The sequence below is a fragment of the Coregonus clupeaformis genome, chromosome 11 (genome assembly GCF_020615455.1).
Source record: "Coregonus clupeaformis isolate EN_2021a chromosome 11, ASM2061545v1, whole genome shotgun sequence".
NCBI classification, from domain to species: Eukaryota; Metazoa; Chordata; class Actinopteri; order Salmoniformes; family Salmonidae; genus Coregonus; species Coregonus clupeaformis.
The window spans coordinates 32,495,867-32,518,950 of record NC_059202.1 but is presented as its reverse complement, the minus strand read 5'-3'; the positions used below and the strand labels follow the sequence as shown (position 1 = coordinate 32,518,950).

At 42.5% G+C, this 23,084-nt stretch overlaps 1 protein-coding gene across 2 annotated transcripts; it reads right to left on the bottom strand.

Moving 5' to 3' along the window:
• Nucleotides 1-458: 458 nt before the first annotated feature.
• tmprss9 (transmembrane serine protease 9) lies at nucleotides 459-22,889 on the bottom strand. 2 transcript variants are annotated; one of them, XM_041890271.1, is made up of 16 exons: nucleotides 22,819-22,889; nucleotides 20,094-20,273; nucleotides 19,861-19,988; nucleotides 19,688-19,755; nucleotides 19,245-19,420; nucleotides 18,956-18,997; nucleotides 18,741-18,854; nucleotides 18,464-18,629; nucleotides 16,250-16,524; nucleotides 15,990-16,132; nucleotides 15,219-15,480; nucleotides 13,418-13,531; nucleotides 3,503-3,671; nucleotides 1,463-1,728; nucleotides 1,205-1,341; nucleotides 459-662 (listed from the first exon to the last, which is right to left on the bottom strand). In XM_041890271.1, exons 2-16 carry the CDS (start codon nucleotides 20,227-20,229, stop codon nucleotides 501-503), a joined length of 2,358 nt encoding a protein of 785 aa, XP_041746205.1. In that variant the 5' UTR covers nucleotides 20,230-20,273; nucleotides 22,819-22,889; the 3' UTR covers nucleotides 459-500. The 2 variants fall into 2 exon arrangements, with proteins under 2 accessions (XP_041746205.1, XP_041746206.1); XM_041890272.1 differs by lacking the exon at nucleotides 13,418-13,531.
• Between the last annotated feature and the right edge of the window lie 195 nt (nucleotides 22,890-23,084).

Below are 23,084 nucleotides of genomic sequence, written 5' to 3'. Positions count from 1 at the left end.
CATATTTCATGTAGTGCCTGAACAGCTTCTAGAATATGTGTAGATTTAGCCACTGATGCAAGACTTCCTGACAAGAATCTGCTATAGCTATGCCCATAATTGTCAAACATTTTAGTTATGGTTGGTCTATAGAACTATCATCGAAAAGGTGGTTGGCTAAATAAGACAAATGACAGTTGGGTAAATGCCAATAAAATGAAATATATTTTTGGACCCACAAATACTAAAATAAATACACTTCCCCATTTAATAATAATGTATGTTGTAGTAAAATGTCCCTGGACCACAGTTATCCACATTATTGTCCAAGATGAAACTTTCAGCTGGACTCTCCAGGCAGTTTACTGATGGTGGTAGTGGTGGCATACAGCAGCATATCTTCCTTGACCAGTAACACACAAGAAATGCCAGTGGTGGCTGCAGTGTAGAAAACCCATTTTGTGTCCTTGAGGATTGTATGATGTCTCTGTCGGTCTCAATTCCTTCTCTCTTCCATAGCCTCAGAAGTGCAGATAGTTGGATATCCATTCCCTGATGGCAGTGACCCGCATATAGACTCCTGGGAAAGCAGTCCGTCCGCAGCCATGTCCCCAGCTGGTCACCCCGGCAACAAACCACTGGCCAGAGAGTTCACGACACGTCAGGGGGCCACCAGAATCTCCCTGCGTTTCAGAAAGAGAGAGACCTCGGTTGACAACTTTGTGGTAGAGAATTCAAAATACAAGGCAATAAGCACATCCAAAATGTGCACTGGTCTTGGGAAGGTCGATTTACAGCATAAGAACAAAAATAAGTCACCCGATTTAAATGTTTGTCACCATGCAGACCATAAATGTACTTTTGGGAACAGTGACTCTGTGTGATTATTTTTGTTCTTTTGCTGAGTAGAGTGCCATTTGGCTAGCTAGACGCTGGATGCCCGGACCCAGGAATGCAAATCGGCTGACTTGGTTACATAAGCAGCTTAAGAGAAGAGGAGGCTGACTGCTGGTGCAATTTTAAGGAGAAACAATGTACAGATAAGCATCACTTGCTTAAGTGCAGCAGTGTCTTAGGATAAACAACCACTCAAAGTTTGTCTTTCAAGAAAGGGCAAGAGTACCGAACAATGTTAACTTATCTTGAGCTGAAGTGTTTTAAAAGACTTCAGTTGCTTCAAATTGGAGAAAGTGTGCTCTGCACTTCATGTCATCTGAGCTCTTACCAGGCATGTGTCTTTGCCCCCCTCCATGTAGCCGGCACACATCATGCTCGGGGTGAGGCTGTTGCCGTATGCCTGCTGGCAGTCTGACTGCTCAATGATGTTCACATCAGCTTTCTGGAGCAGGTTGGTCAGCGAACCTGTGGGTGAGACAAATGTCAACATGAGTCACATAGTCAATGATTAGCATTGCAAGATTTATACACACATCACTTACACTTATTTGAACATATGAAACATTTTATCTGATATTACTCTCACCTCCCTCCCTCATGGAGCCCCAGCCAGTGATGTAGCACTCAGTGTTCTTCAGAAAGCTGTGTACGGGAGAGGGGAGGCAAACCAACTGGATGGTGTAGGACCTGGGTGCTGGGACAGCCAGCTCCAGCAGGGCCACATCATAGTCCATGTTGGTTCTGTTGAAGCCTGGGTGCAGTATGATCCTTTGGATGGGGATAACCAGAGCTCCCACCCCGGACCTCAGCACTGAACCCAGACTCACTGACCAGCCGCCAGGGTTGGAGTCACTATGGTGACGGGATGAGGAAAATTAGCTGATTATTTAACTGACTGTTTAGGCAGGGCATGGATTTTGGATATGTGTAGAAGTGAATGTTCTATATACAGTTATGAGGTGCACGAGAGACAGACAGACGTGCACACCTTTTACCCTATTTAAAAAAAAATGGAAGGATATGTTATGGGGAATCTGATGTCCCTCCCTGTGTAAGTAAACAATTTATGAATGATTCCTCACGAAACACAGACAAAAAAATCTATGATTTTGATGATTATCATGAAGTGTAATCCATAGAATAGGCCTTTGGAGGAAGGATTGTTGACATATATTTGACATTTGTATCTAAAGCATAATTGAGGCATAATTGAGAAATAATTTATAAAAGTTGGCATATTTATGACATTTTGGCCTTACCCAGACTCCATAGTGTTTCATCTGTAGGTGCTACAAAGCAAACATTGGTGTCACATGCTTGCTCTGTAATATGAGTAGTATTTTGATTTCAATAACTTTTTTAAACATTAATTTATGAATAATAAAAATGTATAAAGATGAATATTGAAAATACCATTTATTTATTTGGCAATTTTTTATATTGTTGAACATAATATACTCTACGGCAGAGATCATCAACTAGATTCAGCCGCGCGCCGGATTTTTTCTTGAGCGGATGGTCGGGAGCCGGAACATAATTACAAATAATTTGTAGACTGCAGATTGACTGCAAGAATCCCAAACAGATATGATATTTGACTAAAACAATCATTTCAAACCATGCTTATATTTGTATACGACCACGTCTCTCTATTATGCGTGGGAATACTTGGGAACAGATTTCCAAAATTATTTTAATGTCCAACAATGAAAAAATACAAATAAAAAGGTTTTTGCTCAGAAAACTATGGGGACCAAATTCGGCCCATGGGCCGCCAGTTGGGAACCCTGCACTACTGGCATATCAAAGTTTCAAAAGTGGGATCTCTCCTACTTTTATTAGAGTTATGATTGAATTTGTAAGCGTTACCAAGAATGAATGTGAAAATTGATTCAAAATGGTTGCCCTCTGCTGGATGTGCAATGATACAAGTAAAAAGAGGGCTGTGATTGGATACGTTGCCTACTATGCCAATTTCTCTATATACTAAAATGGGCCATAACTTTTAAACTAGCAGAGCTCACTCTGAAACTTTGATATTTGCCAAATCTAAAATTGTATATTTTCTATATTTATGTTTATTTGTCAATATTCATAAATTAATGTAAAGAGAAAACAGTTTTGGAAATCTAAATACTACTCATATTACAGAGCAACTGGTAAAGCTTTATATGACACCAACGTTTGCTTTGTAGCATCTACAGTTGAAACATTATGGAGTCTTAAAGGAGGCCTGGGTAAGGCCAAAATGTAATAAATATGCCAACTTTGATAAATGATTTCTATATTATGCTTTTAGATACAAATGTCAAATGTATGTCAACAATTCTTCCTCCAAAGGACTAATCATGAAAATCCCCAAAATTATGGTATTTTTTTATCTGGGTTTCATGAGGAATCACTCTTCTACAGTATGTGACAATGTGAATGGTCTACAATACATATTAGGCCCTGACAGACAGTGATGTATTCTGTAGTCCCGTGTAGCTCAGTTGGTAGAGCATGGTGCTTGCAACGCCAGGGTTGTGGGTTCGATCCCCACGGGGGACCAGTATGAAAAAATTTATGCACTCACTAACTGTAAGTCGCTCTGGATAAGAGCGTTTGCTAAATGCCTAAAATGTACCCTTTGATGCAGTGGGCAGCAGTCAGGAGCCACTTAGAGTGTATGAGAGTGGCTCCACAGCGGTGTAAGCGTTGATACTGTAGGCTGCCAATCCATGGCCACTCCCCCCTCCGTGCTGTCAAGCCACCCACAATCCTCTGGGAGCCCACCGCCGGACGCATGCCACAGTCTGAGGAGAGAAAGAGTGCAGGATGGCAACTTAGAACTTCAAAAGTCGTCAATGTTTTGAAGAGGGATTGTAAAATTGGGTCCATCTACATCTGCTACATACAGACTTATTCCACATTTTGTCATTACAGCCTGAAATCAAAATTTATTTTTCTCACCGATCTACACACAATACCCCATAATGGCAAAGTCAAAACATGTTTTTAGAAATGTTACCTAATTTATTGAAAATGAAATAAAGGAATATCTAATTTACATAAGTATTCACACCCCTGAGTCAATACATGTTAGAATCACCTAAGAGCTTTGCACATCTGGATTGTAAAATATTTGCACTTTTTTTTTTTACATTCTTCAAGCTCTGCCAATTTGGTTGTTGATCATTGCTAGACAGCCATTTTCAAGTCCTGCCATAGATTTTCAAGATGATTTAAGTCAAAACTGTAACTAGGTCACTCAGGAACATTCAATGTCGTCTTGGTAAACAACTCCAGTGTAGATTTGGCCTTGTGTTTTAGGTTATTGTCATGCTGAAAGGTGAATTTGTCTCCCAGTGTCTGTTGGAAACCAGACTGAACCAGGTTTTCCTCTAGGATTTTGCCTTTGCTTAGCTCGATTCCGTTTCTTTTTATCCTAAAAAAAACTCCCTAGTCCTTGCCTATGACAAGCATACCCATAACATGATGCAGCCAACAAAATGCTTGAAAATATGAAGAGTGGTACTCAATGATGTGTTGTGTTGGATTTGCCCCAAACATAACACTGTATTCAAGACAAAGTTAATTTCTTCACCACATCTTTTGCAGTTTTACTTTAGTGCCTTATTTACATTTGTCATTTAGCAGACGCTCTTATCCAGAGTAACTTACAGTTAGTGCATTCATCTTAAGATAGCTAGGTCAGACAACCACATATCAGTCATTGTAAGTACATTTTTCCTCAATAGAGTAGCTATCAGCAAAGTCAGAGCTAGGGGAGGTGTCAGGTGAGAAGGGGGGGGGGTGCAATAAGAAGCGTGATTCATCACTTCAGAGAACGCGTTTCCACTGATACAGAGTCCAATGGCGGCACGCTTTACACCACTCCATCCGACGCTTGGCATTGCGCATGGTGATCTTAGGTTTGTGTGTGGCTGCTCGGCCATGAAAACCCATTTCAAGAATCTCCCAACAAACATTTATTGTGCTGAAGTTGCTGAGCCATTGTTGCTCCTAGACGTTTCCACTTCACAATAACAGCACTTACAGTTGACCGGGGCAGCTCTAGCATGGCAGAAATTTGACGATCTGACTTGTTGGAAAGGTGGCATCCTATGACGGTGCCACGTTGAAAGTCACTGAGCTCTTCAGTAAGGCCATTCTATTGCCAATGTTTGTCTATGGAGATTGCGTGGCTGTGTGCTCGATTTTATACACCTGTCAGCAACATCGGCTGAAATAACCGAATCCACCAATTTGAAGGGGTGTCCACATACTTTTGCATATATAGTGTATATTGGTTGCAGGTTTTAGGACTATTTCTAAGTTACACCACAACCACCATGGCATTTCTCTTAAAAAATAATTTCACTGTGACCTGCTGCTGACAGCGAGGCAGTCTGTTGCTGAGTGAGTGAGTGGTGGGGAGGGCCGGAGGGGTGTGTGTGTGTTGAGAGAGCGCTACAGCAGGCAGCTAAGTCCACTATTGGCTGAGCCACGTGAGTGAGAGGAAACAGAGCAGCACGCGTGCACATCGTGACAACTTTTTACCAGTTGTAGGTAGGCTATTTACACTGAACAAAAATATAAACGCAACATGTAAAGTGTTGGTCCCATGTTTCATGAGCTGAAATAAAAACTCCTAGAAATTTTCATTTGCACAAAATGCGTATTTCTCTCAAAATTTGTGCACATATTTGCTTACATCCTTGTTAGTGAGCATTTCTCCTTTGCCAAGATAATCCATCCACCTGACAGGTGTGGCATATCAAGAAGCTGATTAAAAAGCATTATCATTACACAGGTGCACCTTGTGCTAGGGACAATAAAAGGCCACTCTAAAATGTGCAGTTTTGTCACACAACACAGTGCAATTGGCATGCTGACTGCAGGAATGTCCACCAGAGCTGTTGCCAGATAATTTAATGTTCATTTCTCTACCATGAGCCGCCTCCAATGTCATTTTAGAGAATTAGGCAGTACATCCAACCGGCCTCACAACCGCAGACCACGTGTATGGCGTTGTGTGGGCGAGCGGTTTGCTGATGTTAACGTTGTAAACAGAGTGCCCCATGGTGGCGGTGGGGTTATGGTATGGACAGGCATAAGCTACGGACAACGAACGCAATTGCATTTTATCGATGGCAATTTGAATGTACAGAAATACCGTGACGAGATCCTGAGGCCCATTGTGAGGCCCATTTATTTTAAGGTATCTTTGACCATCAGATGCATATCTGTATTCCCAGTCATGTGATATCCATAGATTAGGGCCTAATGAATTTATTTCAATTGACTGAATTCCTCATATGAACTGTAACTCAGTAAAATCTTTGAACTTGTTGCATGTTGTGTTAATATTTTTTATTTATTTTTTGTTCAGTATTTATTTGTTCAGTATAGATTGTCATTATGGAGACACCTACCTTTTTCCAACCCTTTTTCCATAAAACATATTAACACGCTAGAACTAATGCACATCAATAAATAGTGGAGACAAAGCATTGGAAACGACTTTGGGCGCACTAGAGCGCATTACATAACTTCGCTCAGAGGTGGTTTAAACTCCATTCTAATGTCGACTTTTCTTAAAGAAAACGGTTTAAAGCGAAGTGTTTTACGCATGCTCATCAGTTCTTGGGTCTCTGGGGCTGCGTGAGTGGAAATTTGAAATGAAAGTTATGGAACTCCCTCGCGTGGTTCTTTTTATGTGGCAAAGTCCTCAATGAAACTGACATTAAATGTAGCGAATGATACTTTTGCCTCTGTTGGCCATCAATTAGCCTATTAATTTATATGTCATTGTAGGCTACTGTAGGCTACCATTTGATACAAAAAATATGTTGAAATGACGATATCACTGGAGTCATTGCAAATACATTTGTGCCCATTTGTAGCCTTGTGTTATTGTGCAATTATTAATGGCCATGTTTTGTTAATTCAATCGGAAGTTATCAAATCTCTATCGCAATTGCTGATCGGTTGTTAGAACGCATTAGATTGACTGTAACAGTAGTCATAGGCTACAAGTAAAAAAACATTTAAAAAAAACACTAGCTGTTGTTGACAAGCATATTCAGTTCATATACAAATTATTAATATTTAATTCAGTGATTAAAATTATGACCCCATCCTCAGTAGCCTATTCCAGCTGGCTATTGGGAAACACAAGCACGTCTTACCTCGAAATCGCCTCCCTATTCATGTTGAATTAATTAGTCTGTTAATTTGAACTAAGCAAGCTGATAAAAAATAAAATAATAGGCAATCAGCCTTGAGCTAAACTGAGCGAGCTCAGCTGTGAATGGTCCTGGCGCACCAAAACATTGTGTCAAGGGAAGCCAGTTTGGATTTGGCTTCAGACCAATCACATCACAGGCCAAATGTAATTGTTGACAGAAAATAACTTGAATTGTTGCATCTCATGTTGTTGTCCTCCGGTGGCTAGCTAAAATCGAACCTTTCCTATATTAGCCTTGGATGGAGATAGTTATTTGGAGTGGTTTTACTTGATTCTCCATACTGGCCAATGATTATTTCGGCGATTCTGATCCAACAATAAATTCATACATTGTGCCCCTGGCCTGAGATGATGGAAGTTCAACATGTAGCTAGATGTAGTTTGCTAATGTTAACTAGCTGGCCTGGCGTATCGTTGCCCATAAAAGAAAGTTAGGCTAGCGAGCAAGCATTTTAACCAGGTAGCCTAGGACAACAAAAACTAAAAGCATGTACTAAATGACAGTCATAGACCGTTTAGGCAACATGAAAGAGAATGGCATTGGCGTTTCTCTACAAGTAGGGTGAGTCAACATGTTTTTTCTACTTGCACGCACGCACACACACACAAATCAGTACCATGGACAGACACATCATATTTACCTTACGTTGATTGGACTAAAATGTTTTTGGTATCTTTTAGTTGGCACTGTAGTAGACTAAGATTAGGTGATTACATGATGTTGAAATGGTGCTGGAATAATGGAAGAAGCTCCTGTTTTCTTTGCGACTTGTGGTAACTCTACGTGGTTCTAAATCAATAGTTTAGTAGTCCGAAAATGTCAGAAACATTACCTTGCTTGACCATGCTGTAGGTTATGTAACTGTTACATCCAATATGTTTTGTGGACGTCACCGGACAGATGTTGCTCTCCGGTTTTGTAATGAAACAAATGTGTGGTAGAATTTATTCCGCCACTGTGTCTTCTTATTGTCTCTGCCTTATATCACGGTGTCAAGGCATATGAACTAATAGGTTATAGAGAAAACAACGCAATTATCACAACACATAGGTTGTAAAATTGCTTTTTTTCCCTGGTTTGGCTTCCCCGGTGATTTTACCCAGGTACCGCTACTGTGGACTATGCCTATTGAAATTACAAGTCAATCTCGCAAATGGGCCATTTATAACGGTTTGTAGTCTTAACATCTAATTATTATTAACATCTGGCACATAATAATGGCACAATGATTTTGAGATCCTCTGTCTAACTCTCATCACTCAAACACTCCTGTCGGATTTATCTATAGTTATGCACATGCGCAAAAGGGATTTATTTGCAATTTTAAACCGTGTTCGAGCCCTGAATTCTGACTGGCTGAAAGCCGTGATATATCGGGCCATATACCACGGGTATGACAAAAAAATGACTTACTTTTCTAATTACGTTGTTAACCAGTTTATAATAGCAATAAGGCACCCCGGGGGTTGTGGTAAATGGCCAATATACCACGGCTAATGGCTGTATCCAGGCATTCCGCGTTACGTCATACTTAAGAACAGCCCTCAGCCGTGGTATACAGTGCATTCGGAAAGTATCCAGACCTCTTGGCTTTTTCCACATTCTGTTACGTTACAGCCTTATTCTAAAATTGATTAAATAGTTTGTTTCCCTCATCAATCTACACAAAACAGGTTTTATGAAATATCACATTTACATAAGTATTCAGACCCTTTACTCAGTACTTTGTTGAAGCACCTTTGGCAGCGATTACAGCCTCGAGTTTTCTTGAGTATGACGCTACAAGCTTGGCACACCTGTATTTGCAGAGTTTCTCCCATTCTCTGCAGATCCTCTCAACCTCTGTCAGGTTGGATGGGGAGCATCGCTGCACAGCTTTTTTCAGGTCTCTCCTGAGATGTTAATCGGGTTCAAGTCCGGGCTCTGGCTGGGCCACTCAAGGACATTCAGAGACTTGTCCCGAAGCCACTCCTACGTTGTCTTGGCTGTGTACTTAGGATTGTTGTCCTGAGAATGTTTTCATCAAGGATCTCTCTGTACTTTGCTCCGTTTATCTTTCCCTCGATCCTGACTAGTATCCCAGTCCCAGCCGCTGAAAAACATCCCCACAGCATGATGCTGCACCACCATAGGGATGGTGCCAGGTTTCCTCCAGACGTGACGCTTGGCACTCAGGCCAAAGAGTTCAATCTTGGTTTCATCAGACCAGAGAATCATGTTTCTCATTGTCTGAGAGTCCTTTAGGTGCCTTTTGGCAAACTCCAAGTGGTCTGTCATGTGCCTTTTACTGAGGAGTGACTGCCATCTGTCTACTCTACCATAAAGGCCTGATTGGTGGAAGTGATGCAGAGATGGTTGTCCTTCTGGAAGGATCTCCCATCTCCACAGAGGGACTCTAGAGCTCTGTCAGCGTGACCATCGGGTTCTTGATCACCTCCCTGACCAAGGCCCTTCTCCCCCGATTGCTCAGTTTGGCCGGGCTGCCAGCTCTAGGAAGAGGCTTGGTGTTTCCAAACTTCTTCCATTTAAGAATGATGGAGGCCGCTGTGTTCTTGGGGACCTTCAATGCTGAAGAAATGTTTTGGTACCCTTCCCCAGATCTGTGCCTTGACACAATCCTGTCTCGGAGATCTAAGGACAATTCCTTCGACCTCATGGCTTGGTTTTTGCTCTGACATGCACTGTCAACTGTGGGACCTTATATAGACAGGTGTATGCCTTTCCAAATCAATTGAATTTACCACATGTGGACTCCAATCAAGTTGTAGAAACATCAAGGATGATCAATGGAAACAGGATGCACCTGAGCTCAATTTCGAGTCTCATAGCAATACTTTCCGAATGCACTGTATTGGCCATATTCAGTACCGTAACCCCCTCGTGTCTTATTGCTTAATCATAGCAGTCAATCGAGGTAAATCGACATCCATTGATGGAAAATCATCTGCCGAATGATCTTTTCTCTTGTGATATTCAAATTCCTTTATTACGTCATGTCCTAGCTCGCAATAATTATTATTTTGATAAACTGAATTTTGCTTCTAACGTCATTACAAGTTACGTCGATATTCCTTCTTAATTGGCTCGACAACGTTATGGAAAAAGGGTTTATTGTATAATTGTGGCAACTCCTCTCAAAATTGGGCTAGTTTTCAGGCCTTTTGGGCAGGTTGAGTGGTCATTGGGCTAAAAATTGTATCTAGACCTGGCAACCCTGCCTGGTAGGAGCGGCCTGCCAGGTAGGATGCAATCCAAGAGTGTGCAGAGCCTGAGACACCCAGCCCTGAGTGGGTGAGGAGGATCTGATGTTTCACAGTGTCGAAGGCAGCAGATAGATCTGGGAGGATGAGACAGAGGATAGAAATGTAGCTTTGGCAGTGCGGAGAGCCTCCGGGACACAGAGAAGAGTAGTCTCGGTTGAGTGGCACGTCTTAAAGCCTGACTGGTTAGGGTCAAGAAGATTGTTCTGAGAGGGATAGCGAGAGAGTTGGTCATAGACAGCACACTCAAGTGTTTTGGAAATAAAAGAAAGGGATACCAGTCTGTAGTTTCTGATGTCAGAGGAGTCGAGTGTTGGTTTCTTGAGAAGGGTAGCGACTCGGGCTATTTTGAAGTCAGAGGGGACGCAGCCAGTGGTCAGGGATGAGTTGATGAGGGAGGTCTCCAGAGGTGGTCTGGAGAAGGGAGGAGGGGATGGGGTCGAGCGTGCAGGTTGTCGGGTGGCTGGACCTCACTAGTCGCAGAATTTCATGTTGAGAGAGAGGGTAGAAAGAGGTCAAGGCGTAGTGTAGTTCCGTGTAAGTGGGACCAGTGGACTCAATAGGCTGAGTGAATGAGAAGCGGATGTCGTCAACCTTCTTTTCAAAGTCGTCCGCAGAGAGGGAGGAGGGAGGGGAGGGGGTGGAGGATTAAGGAGGGAGAAGGTATAAAATAGTTTCCTAGGGTTAGAGGCAGTAGCTTGAATTTAGAGTGATAGAAGGTGGCTTTAGCAGCAGATACAGAGGAAGAGAAGGTTGAGTGAGGGAGTGGAAGGATGATAGGTCCTCCAGAAGTTTAGCTGCCCGCAGCCCTATTCTGTAAACTCGCAATGAGTCACTCAGCCACGGAGCAGGAAGGGAGGGGCGAGCCGGCCGGGAGGAAAGGGGACAGTGCGAGTCATAGGATGCGGAAAGGGAGGAGAGTAGGGTTGAAGAGGCAGAATCAGGAGACAGGAGGGAAAAGGATTCAGCAGAATGGAGAGAGGATAGAAGAGGAGAGAGAGAGAGAGAAGAGGAGAGAGAGCGGGAGAAGATTGTGACGGCACATCACCATCTGGGTAGGGACTGAGTGGCTAGGGTTGGAGGAAAGGTAGACAGAAAATGATTTTAAAAAAATATATAAAAAAGTAGTGATCAGAAACCTGGAGGGGGGGGTTGCAGTGAGATTAGTAGGCGAACAGCATCTAGTAAAGATGAGGTCAAGCGTATTGCCTGCCTTGTGAGTGGGAGGGGACTGCGAAAGGGTGAGGTCAAAAGAGGCGAGGGGAAAGAGAGAGTTGGAAAGAAATGAATTGAAGGCAGACGTTGGGAGGTTGAAGTTGCCAAGTACTAAGAGCGGTGAACCATCGCCAGGAAATTAGCTTATCAAGGTGTCAAGCTCATTGAGGGCACCTCTAAGGGCACTCTCTAAGGGCATCTGGTGGGCGATAGATGACAACAATGTTAAGCTTGAGGGGACAAGTGACAGTGACAGCATGGAATTCGAAATAAGAGATGGACAGGTGAGAGAGGGAGAAAAGAGAACATCTCCACTTAGGAGAAATTAGTAGCCCTGTGCCACCACCTCGATGACCAGATGCTCTCGGACTATGAGAGAAAATGTAGTCATATAAAGCGAGAGCAGCTGGAGTAGCAGTGTTCTCTGGGGTGATCCATGTCTCCGTCGGGGCCAAAAAGTCCAGGGACTGAAGGGCAGCATAGGCTGAGATGAACTCTGCGTTCTTAACCACAGATCGGCAGTTCCAAACGCTGCCAGAGTCCAGGAATTCCACATGGGTTGTACACGCAGGGTACACTAAATTAGAAAGGTTGCAGCCAAGGGGTGGGGAGCGTCTGTAGAAAGGTTGCAGCCAACTGGAATAGAAAACACACACATAGTTGCCAAAGCTACAAAAGAGCAAAATGAGATCATCTGAAAATAACTAGATAAGATACTAAAGTCAGAGAGTGGTGTGGAGTCTTCCTCTCTTTCCTTCCTCAAATAACTCTGCAGAACAACTCGGCTGAACAGTCTTTGATTCGGCGACGGTCTTAGTTTTGCACCGCTGACAAGACCACCGCTGAGAAAACAGGGGAGACTGAAGTACTAATATTAATTGCTAATTGCCTTGCAAAGGTGAAGAGCACACCTCCCTCTCCAATACAGCCACTGATGACCAAAACAACAACAGTCCCAAATTGCCCTGCCCCTTAATCCTGGTTGATGTGTCAACAATCATCTGCAAATGAATAGCAGTCAGTAGTTCACACAGCAAGTAGGCTACTGGGAAGACAGGCAGCACTTAAATTAGATGGCCTTAGCTCACAAAAAGACTGTACTAGATAACAGATAAAGACAAAAATTATACTTATCACTGCTGGAGATCTCAGAAGTCCTCTAGCTATAGGATGAAGCACACTGAGATGGAGCCTGAGAAGCTGGTTATGTACTCCGAAAAGAGGTGATGCATGTTTTGGAATATTTTTATTCTGTAGAGGCTTCCTTCTTTTCACTCTGTCATTTAGGTAAGTATTGTTGAGTAACTACAATGTTGTTGATCCATCCTCAGTTCTCTTATCACAGCCATTAAACTTTGTAACTGTTTTAAAGTCACCATTGGCCTCATGGTGAAATCCAATAGGTGCCATTCTTTGCGAGGCATTAGAAAACCTCCCTGGTCTTTTTGGTTGAATCTGTGTTTGAAATTCACTGCTCGACTGAGGGACCTTACAATTATCTGTATGTGTGGGGTACACAGCTGAGGTAGTCATTCAAAAATCATGTTAAACACTATTATTGCACAAAGAGTGAGTCCATGTAAGTTTACTCCTTAATTTAACTCATATTTAATTAATTTGTAAAAAGTTCTCAAAACATAATTCCACTTTGACATTATGGGGTATTGTGTGTAGGTCAGTGCCACAAAATAAAAATTTAATCAATTTTAAATTCAGGCTGTAACACAACAAAATGTGGAAAAAGTCTAAGGGTGTGAATACTTTCTGAAGGCACTGTATGTTGACAACTGAGACAGTTGTACAGTTTGTGAGACAGGCCAGTGATAAACTCACCACAGTTCTTCTCATCAGCCTCGTTAGAGCAGTCAATGACACCATCACACTCAGGGTTAATTTTGTTGATGCAGTCCCCAGCCCTGCACTTGAAGTTCTCACTACAGTTCACAGCTGCCAAAAAAAACACTATGATTAGTTACAGTGCATTCGGGAAAGTATTCAGACCCCTTCGCTTTTTCCACATTTTGTTTACGTTACAGCCTTATTCTAAAAATGATTGAATAAATAAAACTCATCAATCTACACACAATACCCCCATTATGACAAAGCGAAAACAGGTTTAGACATTTTTGCACATTTATTAAAAATAAAAAACAGAAATACCTTATTTACTTAAGTATTCAGACCCTTTGCTATGAGACTCGAAATTGAGCTCAGGTGCATTCTGTTTCCATTTATCATCCTTGATGTTTCTACAACTTGATTGGAGTCCACCTGTGGTAAATTCAAATGATTGGACATGATTAGGAAAGGCGCACACCTGTCTATATAAGGTCCCACAGTTGACAGTGCATGTCAGAGCAAAAACCAAGCCATGAGGTCGAAGGAATTGTCCGTAGAGCTCCGAGACAGTATTGTGTCGAAGCACAGATCTGGGGAAGGGTACCAAAACATTTCTGCAGCATTGAAGGTCCCCAAGAACACAGCGGCCTCCATCATTCTTAAATGTAAGAAGTTTGGAACCACCAAGACTCTTCCTAGAGCTGGCCACCCGGCCAAACTGAGCAATTGGGGGAGGACCTTGGTCAGGGAGGTGACCAAGAACCCGATGGTCACTCTGACACCGCTCCAGAGTTCCTCTGTAGAGATGGGAGAACCTTCCAGAAGGACAACTATCTCTGCAGCACTCCACCAATCAGAGTGGCCAGACGGAAGCCACTCCTCAGTAAAAGGCCTGATTGGTGGAGTGCTGCAGAGATAGTTGTCCTTCTGGAAGGTTCACTTGGAGTTTGCCAAAAGGCACCTAAAGGACTCTCAGACCATGAGAAACAAGATTCTCTGGTCTGATGAAACCAAGATTGAACTCTTTGGCCTGAATGCCAAGCGTTACGTCTGGAGAAAATCTGGCACCATCCCTACGGTGAAGCATGGTGGTTGCAGCATCATGCTGTGGGGATGTATTTCAGCTGCAGGGACTGGGAGACTAGTCAGGATCGAGGGAATGATGAACAGAGCAACGTACAGAGAGATCCTTGACTGGGGGCAAAGATTCACCTTCCAACAGGACAACGACCCTAAGCACACAGCCAAGACAACGCAGGATTGGCTTCGGGACAAGTCTCTGAATGTCCTTGAGTGGCCCAGCCAGAGCCCGGACCTGAACCCGATCTAACATCTCTGGATAGACCTTACGATAGCTGTGCAGCGATGCTCCCCATCCAACCTGACAGAGCTTGAGATGATCTGCAGAGAAGAATGGGAGAAACTCCACAAGTAGAGGTGTGCCAAGTTTGTAGCATCATACCCAAGAAGACTCAAGGCTGTAATCGCTGCCAAAGGTGCTTCAACAAAATACTGACTAAAGGCTCTGAATACTTATGTAAATGTGATATTTCAGTATTTTGTATTATTTTTTTGCAAAAAACTCTAAAAACCTGTTTTTGCCTTGTCATTATGGGGTATTGTGTGTAGATTGATGAGGGAAAAAAACAATTTAATCAATTTTAGAATAAGGCTGTAAAGTAACAAAATGTGTAAAAAGTCAAGGGGTCGAATTTCTTTCCAAATGCACTGTATATCCTGTATTATCAAACATCAACTACCTAAAATGTCCCTATAACCTTGCTTCCAATATTACCAGGCAGGAGTGGAGCTGCTGCCATTGTCTTGGAAATAGGACTGACTGTTGGTGTCGTAACTGGCACCATTGGCGGGGTGTGGGCAGGGTAGTGGACCATGCCAGGGTTGGTGTGGCTGAGGATCCAGTTGCGTAGCCTGGTGACGCGGGAATAGACCCCTGGCCTGTTGATCTGAGCACAGCCCACACCCCAGCTCACCACCCCAGCCAGGAAGAACCGCCCTGGGGCCTCCTCACACACCAGTGGCCCTCCAGAGTCACCCTGATAGTGATTTAATACAAAATCAGGGAATTTAATAAGCATGTCAACATGCCATAAACCCAGCCCACTATTTGTAGGACAGCCCTAAGGGTCAATGTGTTATTTGAACTCTAAGTACACATTCCACACAACAAAAGAAAGGACATGTATACAGTATGTATTATAAACTTGGTGGTTAGAGCCCTGAATGCTGATTGGCTGAAAGCCGTGGGTATACCACAGGTATGTCCCAAAAATATGTTTTACTGTTGTAATTACATTGGTAACCCGTTTATAATAGCAATAAGGCACCTCGGTTTGAGGTATATGGCCAATATACCACGGCTAAGGGCTGTGTCCAGGCACTCTGCGTTGCGTCCTGCGTAAGAACAGCCCTTCGCCGTGGTATATTGACCATATACCACACCCCCTCTGGCCTTATTACTTAAATAGAGCCACCATGTAGGGGAACCAAAAAAGTCAGACTGCAAGTGGATAGCTTTTCAGGCTCATCGCTTTCTCTTTCTCACCTGACAGGAGTCGACCTTCCCCTGTAAGAAGCCAGCACACATCATGTTGTCAGTCACAGAGCCTCTGTAAACGGACGACTTGTTGCAGACCTTTGAATCAATGATATTCACCACTGCCTTCTGTAGAGATGGTGGCGTATCAACTACACAGCACAACAGAGAACAGGGTCAGTGAGCACTACAATACAAAAGGTAACTTACAAAGGTGTGACTTTTGGGAAAATGCTGTGGTTATAAAAACAAATTCAAAGGTAACTCACAGGAATGCTGGTTGAGAGCCCCCCAGCCAGACACCACACAGTTCCGGCCTGGGCTGAAGACATGGGAGGAGGAGGGCAGACAGACAGGCTGGATGTAGGGGCTGAAGGTGAGGGGGGTCTCTAGCTCCAGCATGGTCACATCGTTGTTAGTGGTCATAGGGTTGTAGTGTGGGGACACAAACACAGACTTGATGTTCACAGAGATGGCTTCTGACTCTTCTCCACTCACCAGGATGGCTCCTACCAGGGCTGTCCATTCTTTTGGGTCATTGTCCCTGTAGGGAGTTGGAAAAGAGTAGTCAATTCACTCAACTTCAAACTGACACAATCACTCCTCACTTCTCCACCTTGATAGCCTACAGTGGTGTGAAAAAGTGTTTGCCCCCTTCCTGATTTCTTATTTGTTTGCATGTTTGTCACACTTAAATGTTTCAGATCAAATAAATTTAAATATTAGTCAAAGATAACACAAGTAAACACAAAATGCAGTTTTGAAATGAAGGTTGTTATTATTAAGGGAAAACAAAATCCAAACCCACATGGCCCTGTGTGAAGAAGTGATTGCCCCCTACAACCTAATAACTGGTTGGGCCACCCTTAGCAGCAACAACTGCAATCAAGCGTTTGCGATAACTTGCAATGAGTCTTTTACAGCGCTGTGGAGGAATTTTGGTCCACTCATCTTTGCAGAATTGTTGTAATTCAGCCACATTGGAGGATTTGAGCATGAACTGCCTTTTCAAGGTCATGCCACAGCATCTCAATAGGATTCAGGTCAGGACTTTGACTAGGCCACTCCAAAGTCTTCATTTTGTTTTTCTTCAGCCATTCAGAGGTGGACTTGCTGGTGTGTTTTGGATCATTGTCCTGCTGCAGAATCCAAGTTCGCTTCAGCTTGAGGTCACGAACTGATGGCCGGACATTCTCCTTCAGGATTTTTTGGTAGACAGCAGAATTCATGGTTCCATTTATCACAGCAAGTCTTCCAGGTCCTGAAGCAGCAAAACAGGCCCAGACCATCACACTACTACCACCATATTGTACTGTTGGTATGATGTTCTTTTTCTGAAATGCGGTGTTACTTTTACGCCAGATGTAATGGGACACACACCTTCCAAAAAGTTCAACTTTTGTCTCGTCAGTCCACAGAGTATTTTCTCAAAGGTCTTGGGGATCATCAAGATGTTTTCTGGCAAAAATGAGACAAACCTTAATGTTATTTTTGCTCAGCAGTGGTTTTCGTCTTGGAACTCTGCCATGCAGGCCATTTTTGCCCAGTCTCTTATGGTGGAGTCATGAACACTGACCTTAACTGAGGCAAGTGAGGCCTGCAGCTCTTTGGATGTTGTTGTGGGGTCTTTTGTGACCTCTTGGATGAGTTGTCGCTGCGCTCTTGGGGTAATTTTGGTCGGCCGGCCACTCCTGGGAAGGTTCACCACTGTTCCATGTTTTCGCCATTTGTGGATAATGGCTCTCACTGTGGTTCGCTGGAGTCCCAAAGCTTTAGAAATGGCTTTATAACCTTTTCCAGACTGATGGATCTCAATTACTTTCTTTCTCATTTGTTCCTGAATTTCTTTGGATCTCGGCATGATGTTTAGCTTTTGAGGATCTTTTGGTCTACTTCACTTTGTCAGGCAGGTCCTTTTTAAGTGATTTCTTGATTGAGAACAGGTGTGGCAGTAATCAGGCCTGGGTGTGGTTAGAGGAATTGAACTCAGGTGTGATAAACCACAGTTGAGTTGTGTTATAAAGGGGGGGCAAACACTTTTTCACACAGGGCCATGTAGGTTTGGATTTTGTTTTCCCTTAATAATAACAACCTTCATTTCAAAACTGCATTTTGTGTTTACTTGTGTTATCTTTGACTAATATTTACATTTGTTTGATGATCTGAAACATTTAAGTGTGGCAAACAAATAACAAATAAGGAAGGGGGCAAACACTTTTTCACACCACTGTATGTGTGGCAAGTCTATTGACAGGTGCAAGGGGTCGTCACTAGTTACCACAGCCACAAAGTCAGAAACCACACCTATTTCTACAATTTCTCTTCTTAAAATGAGATTTTAAACCTAACCTTAACCCTAACCTTAACCACACTGCTAACCTTATGCCTAACCTTAAATTAAGACCACATTTTTACGATATAGCCAATTTTGACTTTGTGGCTGTGCTATCTAGTGGAAACCGGTGCATGGTGTAGTAACCTACTTCTCGAAGCAGTGAGCAGCAGTGACAAGCCAATGGCTGTTGATGATGGAGGCTCCACAGTTGTGTCGGCCATGCAGCCTCAGACTGACCTGCCAGGGCAGCTCCCCAGGACGGGCATCCACTCCACCCACTATTCTACTGCCCATGGCCGGACGAGTCCCACAGGCTGGGGACAACAGCAGTCAGTTAGTATATTGTGAAAGTTGTATGTTCTGGTGTTTCTGTCTGTCATGTCTGTCTGTCAGTCTGTCAGTCATAGAGGTTAAAGAGCACTCACAGCAGTAAGCTTCATCAGAGCCGTCGGCACAGTCTGGGATGAAATCACACTCGGCGTTGACCTTGGTGACACACTCCCCATTGTCACAGCTGAAAGTGTTGTCGGGACAGCTGGCTGGGGAGAGACAGTATCATACGGTCAGACAGAAAACCCTGACCCGCGGCGCCTTGACTTTTTTAGAGCAATCAAGATTAGGGTAGAATAGAAACACTCACCCATATCATCTCCAATGCTATAGAATGACTTCCCACTGGCCCCTGGGTAGTGAACATGAAAATAAAAGATTGGATGAGGAAGAAAGCATGACATATTATGTAACTATACACTTTAATGATAGTTGTGAACTATGCAATATCTATACCCCCTCTTTCTCTACATATCTTGATCTGTTTTGGTCGAAACATTGTCTTGTAACTACAATCAGGATATGTGTCAATCAGAGTGTTTGAGTGGGATTTTCTATCATACATCATGTCTATCAGACAAAAAAAGATGACACAGTACCCAGTAAGACAATAGTGTTGATCTCTCCAAACTCAGGCACTTCTATGGGCTTCCCATGGAACAGGGCATTCAGTCCTACCCTCAAAAGGTCCTGAATAAAATTATCAGAGTACTGCTGGACCTTGGACACGCTGAAGACCAGTCGGTATGTGGCCATCACATCGCCATTGATGTTACTGGAATAAAGGGAGACATCAAATTAAAGTAAACAAAATATTAAAGGTTCTAAAACACTCTTTTACTATACATTTCATTTAAGTATGTGTGGTCCTCTGTAGCTCAGTTGGTAGATCATGGCACTTGTAATGCCAGGATAGTGGGTTTGATTCCCGGGACCACCCATACATAAAATGTATGCATGCATGTAAGTCGCTTTGGATAAAAGCATCTGCTGAATGGCATATATTATTATTCAACGTAACATTAATTATCTTTGGACTTACCCATAGGCAACAATATTACAGTTGATATAGTGATGTGCTATTGACGAGGCAATGAAAATATTCTTGATCTGCAAGTGGATGGAAAGATTTGAACTATTTATTAATAAAATCATTAAAATGTGAATATGTGCCATGAAATCAGGCCCCAGGATCTCATTGCAGTCAGCTCTTACCTTAGTCCTTAGAGTAGAAGTGAGCACTATAGAGAATGCAGAGCTCTCATCTTGCAGGTCAGGGCCATACTTCAGACCCTTCAGCTCTACTGTCTCCATGAAGTAATGCTCCTCTTGCACCAAGTATGCTGATGATGTCAGAGAGGATCAAACATCTGTATGCAATTGATTATTACTATTCAAATAGCCGATACATTATCTGTAATAAGCATGACGTAAGTCACATGACTCACCAACCAACAAGCCCACAAAGACGCTGATGAATAAGACTAGGATAAAAGCCAGTGTGATTTTCCTACAGCAGACAGAGTTGGGGGGAGTAGGAGCAGGCTCCCCTGGGGGCCACTCACGATCCTTCTTTAACTCCATCTTGGCTTCAAAGCAACCTTACCTCACACAGAGCATTCCAGTATCTGCACATAGAATGGAATACTCAGTCAGTCAAAGATTGGGAAATGCATTGTAGGCTTTCCTTTTTTTGGCACACCTTGTAATAGTAGCTTGTACACCTTGAATTGAACCCTGTAATAGTAGCCTACTTTACATGAAGCATATCAAACCCCATTTAAAAGAAAGTTATAAAAAATAATGGTAAGATGGGTATGACATTTAAGGGCAATGGAATTTACTGTAGGTCTACTGGTCAAACTTCTTTATCCCCCAATAATACTACAACTTGTGGTGAAATTCAGTTACATCAGATGTCTATTTTTGACAAGATAATATTCACATTGCATAACTCTGTAAAGGTCATCATAATGATGGGTGCAGCTCTCATGGGGAGAAAAGGCTGATCTCCCATCCAATGTTATTCCATCAGTGGAAATACACCACCATGGAACAATGGAACTAAATATTCCATCTAACTAGGCCATTGACAGTATTAAACCAGGTTTCCATCCAACTTTTTTATGCAAGTAAAGTACACAGTCAGATACAAAATGTAATGACAGGCCTGATGGAAACATAAAATGTTTCGGTAAACTTTCCAAATGTCCGCAAAACAAAATACGCTAGACAATGAGGAATATTTTGTGTGGGTAAAATGAATTATGCTAGAAATGTTGGTGGAAACGCTTTTATGCACAAATATTGATATAATAACCATCATATCGAAGTAAAGTTGGAGTCAAGCGCTGGCGCTGAGTTGTTGTGTGGCCTCTCACTACGATTCAGCCGGTAAGCATGCAGTTTATTAGGCTACAAATTAAATAAATTATGATCTTCACATGGTGGTGAAAGTGCAAGGTGATAAGCTTGATGCTCCTTTCCAATAAAGATCCAAGGTCTTATTCTGGTGACATGATAATCGATGATTGGCTGCCGTTTGAGAAATAAAAATAATGTCGCTCTTTTGTCAATAATAGGCCTCATAATCCCATCATGTAGGCTATACGTGCACTCTAGCCAACACAGATAGCACTTTTGGCTAGAGCGTATGTGCCAATCCCAGTGGGCACACTCGCTATATAATGCAAAACAACAATGTGAGAAAACCATCAGTAGAGTTAGAAATGCGATGGACACCCATTTAACTTGTATTTCTATTCGGTAAATGGGAATTAAACCGCAAAAGGTATTTTTTATGCCAGGACCGAGTTTGGGAAAACCCTGCACTACACCATCACGCACAGCCTTTTATCTGCAACAAGTCAATTTGATTTAAGCACATCTCTGGTGGGAAAATGCGCATATTGTTTTTATGCGGATTTTAGAATATTCGCATGAAAATCTGTTGACAGTTGGATGGAAACCTAGCTACTAACCAAGTTTCCATCCACAGTTTTTATGCGAGTAAAGTCATACTTTATTTGAAAAAATCAAGACAGCTGAGATGGAAACAGGAAGTTTCGATACAATTTGATAAATGCCAACAGATAATTTGTTAGTTCGACATGGTGGGATCTTTTTGTGTTGGTAAAATGTATAATGTATAACAAATATTGATATAATAACCACCAAATCTAAGTAAACTTGGAGTCACGCGATGTGTTGCGCGATTATATGGCGTGTGGTCCTCACACTATGACCCGGGAAACCATGCAGGGGTGATCTTGATGCTCCTTTCCAATAAATATCGAGGGTCTTATTCAGGTGACATGATCAATGCTTGACTGCCATTTGACAAATACAAATATTCTCGCTCTTATCCATTATCTCATCATGTCTAGCCTACTACCAGCACTGTATCTGCAAGCTGTTGGCTAGAGCGCACTCGCCAAGACCAGAGTAAGCACATTTGCTATTAAACTCAACAGTTTTTATGACAATGCGATGGAAACACATTGAACATTATATTTTTATTGGGTACAATTTAAGATGAAAAGTACATTTTGTGTGCACTAAGTCATCACTCACTGACTTTTATCTGCAACAAATCCGTTTGGTGGAAACACCAATGGTGGGAAAATTCACATAGGCTATTTTCTTTATGCGGATTTTAGAATAGGCCTATTCGCATGAAAATCTGTCACCAATTGGATGTAAACCTAGCTACTAATGCAGAAAAAAGCTAGCAATTTACTATAAGTAAACATGCACAATCAATATCACTAGACAATGGTATTATTAATAGGAGTGGAGTTGAAATAACACTACATAATTAGTAGGCTATATTTAAGTGTTTATGATTTTCATCTAAGTTTCTTATTTGGGGGCTTCATTTTGGGCGATTTCGAAACGTGCGCTCACCCGTCAAAAGCGCATCGGAGTAATGGATCGCCCTAAGGAATGGATAGGCCAAATAAAAAGTATGATAAATAGGAGACGTAGGCTATTGTTTGAAGTCTATGTAAGAAAAACAAATGCTATGAGTCTACACACCACGAACGGCATTGTGAGATGAGCAGCCTAAACTAGTTGAATGTAGTTTTGGAAACACTAAGCGCCACTTTTACGCATAAAGTTATGTCGAGCAACTGCAGTTAAAGTTAAACGACTTAAAGTATGCCAACTCACCTGTCCCGTCTCCAGTGTCCGACAGTGACGATCAAAGTATCCTTTTCAGAGGATGAGTCGGGACAGACAAGAGGTCCATGGAGACTAAATACATCGGAAACAGGTCCAGTATTTGTTCAACCTGCCAGTGGGCGTGAAGGCGCAAGAATCACCTTGCGCTCAGGTACTTCCCTTCACAAATCCTCAGAGTCCCCCCTCCTAGCAGCCCTGATCCCACCTAGAGCCTTAAAAAAGGTTTTGGCTACACCCCGGTGTACATAGGCTTT

What these genes read in the sequence shown, in the direction of transcription:
- tmprss9 (XM_041890271.1), bottom strand. Translation starts at nt 20,229, where the DNA reads ATGGAGTTAAAGAAGGATCGTGAGTGGCCCCCAGGGGAGCCTGCTCCT. An exon ending in GGGCTCCATGAGGGAGGGAG is followed by an intron (nt 1,342 to 1,462) that starts GTGAGAGTAATA and finishes TCTCACCCACAG; the next exon opens with GTTCGCTGACCAACCTGCTC. An exon ending in GGGGCAAAGACACATGCCTG is followed by an intron (nt 663 to 1,204) that starts GTAAGAGCTCAG and finishes TCTGAAACGCAG; the next exon opens with GGAGATTCTGGTGGCCCCCT.